The sequence below is a fragment of the Phalaenopsis equestris genome, unplaced genomic scaffold (assembly GCF_001263595.1).
Source record: "Phalaenopsis equestris unplaced genomic scaffold, ASM126359v1 Scaffold207479, whole genome shotgun sequence".
Classification (NCBI taxonomy): domain Eukaryota; kingdom Viridiplantae; phylum Streptophyta; class Magnoliopsida; order Asparagales; family Orchidaceae; genus Phalaenopsis; species Phalaenopsis equestris.
The window spans coordinates 1-8,133 of record NW_018226810.1 but is presented as its reverse complement, the minus strand read 5'-3'; the positions used below and the strand labels follow the sequence as shown (position 1 = coordinate 8,133).

The 8,133-nt window shown below is 32.8% G+C and overlaps 1 protein-coding gene across 1 annotated transcript; it reads left to right on the top strand.

Annotated features, from left to right (window-relative positions):
• Positions 1-4,491: 4,491 nt before the first annotated feature.
• LOC110036503 (cytoplasmic tRNA 2-thiolation protein 1-like) lies at positions 4,492-7,999 on the top strand. The gene is made up of 2 exons (XM_020740963.1): positions 4,492-4,769; positions 7,856-7,999. Exons 1-2 carry the CDS (start codon positions 4,659-4,661, stop codon positions 7,997-7,999), a joined length of 255 nt encoding a protein of 84 aa, XP_020596622.1. The 5' UTR covers positions 4,492-4,658.
• Positions 8,000-8,133: the final 134 nt, after the last annotated feature.

Here is an 8,133-nt window from a genome sequence, read left to right as displayed (position 1 = left end):
TAAAAATGTAATAATATTAAGATGAGAAGAGTTCACGAGGGAGTAAAATAGCTTCACTATCAAGAAAGTAACGTAGTGGCACAAAGTCCGTGTATCAAGTTGTTGGGCAAGAAAAGGGTGACAGAGCTTTCTATGACATTAATGTTAAAGTTATATGTGATAATTATGTCACTGGAATTAATTAGATGCATGATAGAAAAATGTCACCAATGTTGAGCCCGAAGAGAGATGTATCGATCATAAGTACATATGATATATTAAGCACTAATTTAAGGCCACAAATGCCTCTATGAGATATGCATATGTATGTCAAATGATTTATGTCGTTGATGCTTGAGCATTTGTCCATGAAGATATTCACAAGGAAATGACATTGGAACAAAACATTGCTAGCATTTAATTTTTGAAATGATCACCATAATTTGATAATTACAATTGGACAAAATTTATCATGATTGTTAATTATGAGTTATTGGTGAAAATATTTATCAACTAACCAATCACTATAAATATCAAAGAAGGCATTAATATTATACTAAATCCAAATAATTCATTGCACTTTACAAGATTTTAAGCAGAGGTAAGAGCAACTGCATTTTATGTTTCATTGCACGTAAGAGCATCATATTTCTCTTAGCACCTCCCAAAACTAATTACGTTCTTTGATTGAATAGATAATGGTTGTGGGCTCAATATTAAGTGATTGGTTTAGTTTAGTTGTGAGTGAGTTCTTAGATTAGTTTGTGAATGCTATTTTTTTAGCTCATATGATCATTTGGTGAGTTTCATTGATGTGTTGAGAGGCTTGGTTTGGCATTGTAATTGTAAAACAACGTCTTAGCTTTGCCATAGAAAATCGTGGGGGGTTTAAATGTGTAGGATTTGGACGATGACATGATAAAAATGGGGTGTGACAATGTCAAGATATAACGAGATGATAACACAAGATTATTTCCTTGAGGAATTCATCGGACAAGGAAAGCTTGAGATATGATTGATGAAACTAATTTTGGATGTGGTAGTGTTTATATAAAGAAAAGGATCAGAGGAGTAGGAACAAAAGACATAATTTTGGAGTGAGATTCTATAGAACACGTGTGCCCATGATATATATATATACATACATACATACATACATGCATGTATATATATATATATATATATATATATATTGCACATATGTATGCATGTATGTATGCATGTATATATATATATATAAGAGTAAGCTCTCATATCAATGTATTTATTTAATTTTCTGCACAAGTTTTTCATTTGCATTTAAAAATATTAAACTACTTTTTTGCGACCTTATACTTTTTTTTATATTCAAAATGAATTAATGAATTGCACATGTGATTATTCAAATAGTTTGCATGGTAACATAGTAGTGATCTAAAAGAGGGGATTTGAACCCTTCAAACTCCGCTCAAGCAAACTATCCCTCACCAACCAAGCTGACAATGCGTTAAGCATGTGAAACTAAAAGTTTAGCTATTAAATATGTAAATAAATAAAAATTTATTTCGATCTTAATTCGAGTCAATGATGGATCGTAATTGAATTGAAATAAATTTGATCCTTTAATATTATAACTCGTACTTAGAGCACTCCACTTGCATGACATCCTCATATGTTAGCGACAACTAGGTTGTGGAGTTGCTTGCGGGCCACCGAACGAGATTTAACAATATATTTTGCATGATATAAGCGGTATTCACCGATTCGTTGAAGGAACTACACAGAATTCATAGGCTTTATGACTTCTCTAAAACGTCTTCACGAGAGATGTTAGCAATAACCCTGTACATTTTATCGCAGAATAAATCATTGCAAAGAGCAATGAAGCATTTCAACACTCTTCTGAAATGATTTGCAAATACTTCTCAATATGGTTGAATACACATGTCACTTTTTTCACAAGTCATAATGCCAGCAGATTCTACATTCGAATGGACCCCTATAGAGATTTCGCATGATGCACGGTATATGTCATATTTTAAGATAATTTCTTTTATTTTTTACATTCAATTTTTCATATAAATATCATAATTACGTAACCCTTTGTTATCTTTCTAAAACTACATTTGAGTAATTGATGGAATATACATTTATGTGTCTGTTCTAAATAAAGAGAATATTGCATTTATCAGTCGTTGTGGGTCCTCGATGCAGAATGTCATGACAATATGCGAGTTCAACATGTGCTTCACTTTTATCATGCCCGGTTGAGAAAATAATACACATGACAATTGAATTTTTAAATCTACAACTCATAATAACAAACAAAACTTCTCACATTCACCCACAAATTCGCTTGAAACTAAGCTACTCTCTTAGCTTTTTTCCTTCAACACTAATCATTCAATTCACATCAGATAAATATTATTTGTTTGATTCAGGGTATCCTTTGCAATGAGGGTATCTTAAGCCCTATTCTGAGATGAGATATAATATACCTGAGTTTGAGCGAACCAACAATGTAGTGTGAGGCGGGAAATAAATATTCAACAACAAAAGACAATCCTCTTTACGCGTTGTCATTGAGAGGACATTTGGTGTTTGTAAGAAGATATGAGTTGAACTTCACAATATGTCATCTTACTTGTTTTTCAAGTAGGTGCAGATTGTGATTTTCACAATGACTTTTCATAATTATATTCGACGACATCTTTCCCACAATGACATCGACTTTCATAGGACTGATGAGGATCTTGCACATATCCCTACTAAGACTTATACGTACCAGCTTGGACAATCTTTGTCATAGGCCGAATATGATGCTCCGGAGAGCTGCACTAAAAATGAGGAAGGCACAAGCTAGATGACAGAATTGAAAGAACGAATTACGAATGCGATAGTTTGAGGATGATTGAAGAGAATGTTGGTTTTTATTTTTTTAAATTGTAATGATTATTGAAGATATTTACTGTTTACTGTATCAATATTTTATACATTTTATGTTTATTTCTGTTCCTTCTACTTTCATAATTTCTTATTTTAGTTTTTTATGCAATTTACATGTTTTTTTTTTTCCTTTTGCATTTCTTATTTTTTTTCTTTTTGTAGATTTTTGAGATATATGATGAGTCGTTTGACCTTATGAGTTCTTTTGATGACCTATATGTCATTATTGATTGGTGTCATGTGTGAAATCCTAAAGAAAACACCCAAGTTCCTTTCATTTTTTCGGTGCTAAGGTTTTTTAGGTTCTTTTGGATAACCTTTTTTGTGATATGTAAATGACAATATACGAGCTTAATATTATGTGGGTTAAAGAAAAACAAAGATCATTTTTTATCAGGTATGTCGTCTTCTTTTAGTGACAAATTCATTTGTTTATAATTCTTAGTTCTTGAAGACCTCACAACTAAATAAATTTTAATGAATTATTTATGTTATTAATTTTTTAAGTCTTCTTGTAGGGACATATTCATTTGTTTATATTTCTTAGTTTTTTAAGACCTCACAACTAAATAAATTTTAATGAATTACTTATGTTATTAATTTTTTAAGTTTTCGGGAAAGATAAGCTCAAGGATTTCCGGTATCTCCAGAGGATTGCACTGTTAATGCGGACATTACAGTTCTCAGCTAACTTCACCTTAACCACATAGTTGCGAGAGACTATTTTACAGGTGTCCACAAAGACTCACAGAAAACTATGACTATTTTCGGTGGATAGATGAGGTGGATAAAGGAACAAGAAGATTTCACCGCTGATAGTGATCGACCATAGAGAGTATTCCTGGAGGACGGTTTAGCTCGCGACATACGCCGTTTACATTTTAAAAATAATATTATCATATTATTAATTGTTGTTTTAATATTCATTTTCTTAAATTTGACAGTCATGTTACTCGTTGTTAAGTGAGTTGTCTATCTTTATTTATAATATTCTATATTGGATATTTGTTTTTAAAGTATATAATGCACTTGTATGAACAATTATATTGCAAATAATATCGCTATACATGAGCAAATTTGTCATTTGTTCAGAAACAACTACAATCAGTTGTTTTCAAATTACAAAAAACAAACATACAATTAAGTTATCTACAACAGCTTCTTATTAAGTTGCAGTTGCCCCAAATAGACCCTTGATGAGAGAAAAACTTATAATTGTTGTTGTTATTGTATAAATTTTTATTAATTTTATTAAATCATAATTATACTAATTAAACATCTCATTTAAACATTAATTAATAATTTAATAAGCCAATGAAACAGAAATTCCAATTCAGAGAAAACATTAAAAAAAATTTATATTTATTTTTAATTAATTTTTATGTATTTAATTTGATTGACTGATCATCAAAATTATTTAATAAATTTTTTTATCAATTATAATCATGCTAAGGATCATAATTAATATAAATTAATATTTTAAATAAAATTTATTAAGAGTTCATTAAAATAATTAAAAATGATAAATTCCATTTAATCAATCCTAAGTCTTTATTAATATTAACTTTTTAAGCAAATATAATTTTAAAAATACTCTCCTTCTACCCTAAACGCCCCATCCACCCCATTTTTACGGAAACCGGAAACCTCGACGACAGGGGACATCGCGACGGTTGCTCGTGGCGGAACCACCAGTCTCCAAAGACGAAGAGAGGTTCGTAAGACTGGCGATTTTAGGTCAAAGCTGTGGAGAAATGATTGGTATGCTCACCACCATGGAAGAGGGCAGAAAAGCTGCGAGTCGCCTGTGCTCAATCTGCAGTCAGAGGAGACCCGTCCTCAGAAGGCCTAAAACCCTAGAACAGGTGTGTTTGTATAAACTATATGGAAATAATGAAGCTTGTTAACACTATGATGAAACCCCAGTCGTAGAAATGCAAGAAATGTTGAAAATATGCGTTTATTTAAACAGGTTATGCTTTAGGTTTGAATTTTAGTAGTATTGTATTTGTTGAAGTAAGCAAGGAACGAAAGTGTTATACGGAAACGTAGTTAGCTTCAAATTTTGAGTGGCTGGGTAGGAGTAATTCAGAGGCTGCAACAAGCTCTGAGACTTCAGTTTGGACCTTGTAAATTCAGTTTTGATTCTGAAGAAACGAGCATGATGTCACACAGGAGAAAATCAATTCGCAAGAGAAATTCAGGGGAACAAACTCATGAAACAATCTCTACTTTTATGACATGTAGATTTGATCAGGAATCCACAAATGTGAACAACTTACCACGTGGATCAAACGAATATGCTAAGAAGACTTTTTTCCAAAGGAAGTGGTAAAAATTTTTAATGATTCAATTATTTTCTTATGTTAGACACTTATTTCACGAATCATTATGTGAGGCAATTATTCACGGAGCATCAATTTCTTGGCTGTTATTGTTTCCAAGATAACTAATCCTCGATATCTGGTCTCTTCTTTTTTGTGTCCTTTACGGTGTGCATCGACAAACTAAATGGCAGATATGAAGAAATTATGGAAAGGGTAGTCTGTATGTCGTGTTGGTTCCAGTTCACAATTTATTGCTAAGGAAGATTTGCCTATCCATGTAGGCGGATTAAGTAGCTCTAACAGGACAACTAAGTGGCCCGAGGAACATAATGTTATATTTGGGAATTACTTATGGAACAATTTCTCCACGGGAACATGTTAAATTGTGTACTTAAGAGGGATATGCGGTGTGAGGTTGTTTGTACGCATAACCAAAGATTAGGCATAACATGTACAGAAGCAGTTACTACTATGAGATTCGATAACATGAAGACTGACTTTCGGATGTTGTACCAGTTATCTAACAAAAGTGGTTGGAGTTGAGATGAACAATTGCACATTCTGGTCACAGCTGATGAAATATGGGATGAAGTAATAAAGGTATGAATGTATTCAGGCCTGCTATCTTATAATTATTACTTGACATAAGGTAGATATGAAAGCTCTCACATGGCTAACTATTTTCTATAGGAGAACCCCCCCAATATAGCTCGCTTTCGGAGGAGCCTGTTTCACCAATACGACCTATTTGAAAAAAATTGCATTGACGACATGTTCGCCAGTACATGAAGTCATTCAAAAAGTCAGCTTTTGCTCATAAACAAGATAAAAAATGACACATTGGATGTCGAAGAGGTTGAGTCTACAGGAGATGACTTCATGTCAGCCCATGGTGTCTGTTTCATTGATTCATTTGATGGTGCTGTATCCTTTGCCTATGCTGGTGATGATGGTTACCAATCAACTCAACTTACATCAACTTATAGAAGTGGGTCCAAACGGTCTAATGGAGATATGAGGAAGGGTTCACGGCATATAAAGAAACAAGCTGCAATGGATGCTTTGCATAAACCTCTGAAAAAACAGAATGAGAATTTGGCAAGATTAAATCTGTCACTGGAACAACTTGATCCCCCGCCAATGAACGAGTGCTTGAAAAAGCTAGGCGGCGTAAAAAGTATTTCAATTAAAGCCATTATTGAAGTTTTTGATGCAATAAAAGACTGCAATGACAAGAAAGTTGCATTAATGACATTGAATGGAAAACAACTTCTTCGTGCTTGGATTGAACACATTGTTGTCAATCATCTTCATTTTCACTCTTTTCTGGCCTGGCGTTAGGATTTAGGGTTCTAGGAACTATTTTGTGGCAATCTGGTAGTTATTTTATTTCTTTAAAATGTGGATTTACTTTGTCCGTGCATTGTAATCATAGTGACGGTAATGTTTTTTGTAACATTTTTGAAGGGTTCTTTGCTCCCTGGGGAACTTGATGTAGAACATAGTCATCTAACATGTTATCACTTGTGTAATTTGGATCTGCCATTTTTGGACATGTCAGCCCTTGACATAGTAGGATAATTCATGCTATAAAGTTATAACCAAATGCTGCTTTATGTGGATGTTTATTGCATAAAAGAATTGCCTTTTATGTCTGATCATTGATTTACTTATGTTAATTGCACTTAGATTATTTCTTTTCTTATTTAATATCATATAAAATTCATTTCAAAATAGAGGATGCTTTTAAGAGAATTTAAATGAATTACTGATCAATATAATTATTTTTCAAGGAAGAAATTCTCTCCAAAGCATGCTCAAGACATTCAATTCCTCTCTTGTCTCTCTCTCTCTCTCTCACACACACTCTGGCTCACTTTGCCTCTCTCACTTTCCCGATTTCTGCTTCTTCTTCTTTCTATTTCTAAAAGTGCTAATTTAAGCGTTCGTTCTCTTGTATGAATCATTCCGTCTAAGTTTTAGCATCATCCTCATAAAGTTAGGTGCTTAGTTTGCCTTTTAAATGTGCAGGATTAGTTTCTGTGATAAATGTTGTTGGATCTTTTTCTCTCTCTGTATGTTTGCATTAATCAACTTGTCATGCAAGGTGTTACTTCCAATGTTTGCAAGATTTTCATTTTTGTTTTGTGGATTTCACGCCACCTTTTGAAGGATAGATTTACTCATAGTATGATACGGAAAAGGCACAATTCAAGAAGATTTCCTGACAATATTATGTAGTTCTATTTTTTCCTCATAAAGTTAGTTAGTGTATATGATATCCCAATAGACAATTTTAATGAACTTGTAATCTGTAAAGGTGCAAGATATTGTTTTTCGATCAAAACAGTTTATGCTGAAATTGTCGCTGTTATGATTGTACTGATCATCATTATGGTTTTAGAATTCTACCCAACTTCCTATAAATATTTACCTGCTAAGCATTGAGTTTGCTTCATATGAAAACTTAATTTGTTTGCTTAGAAGCATTCCTGATATGAGATTCTGGTGTTAAGGTTGTGCTTATTGTTTGTTTTGCAGCCTGTTCTATACATTTGTAAGTTTCAGAACTTTATGCATACTCCTGCAAACAGGTTTTAAGTTCTGCAAATTTTTATTCTTAGATTTGTAGAGAGTGCTTTTATGCTGCATTCGAGGAGGAGATTCATCGAGTTATCATGGAAAATCATTTGTTCAAGGCTGGTGAGCGGATTGCAGTTGCTGCTTCTGGCGGTAAAGGTGAGATCCTGATGATAGAATGCAGATGAAAATATCGTTTATATTTCCCTTTTTATTTTTATAATCAGTTACCGCATTTGTAATGCAGTAGTGGAATCAAAGTTCATAAAGTTGATGTATTTTCAAATTTATTTGGTTATGACTTTTTTTCGTCTAAATATAT

Excerpts from the sequence above, each read along its gene's own strand:
- LOC110036503 (XM_020740963.1), top strand. The coding sequence starts at position 4,659 with ATGATTGGTATGCTCACCACCATGGAAGAGGGCAGAAAAGCTGCGAGT. Across the intron at positions 4,770-7,855 it reads GGCCTAAAACCCTAGAACAG|ATTTGTAGAGAGTGCTTTTA; the intron begins GTGTGTTTGTAT and ends TTTTATTCTTAG.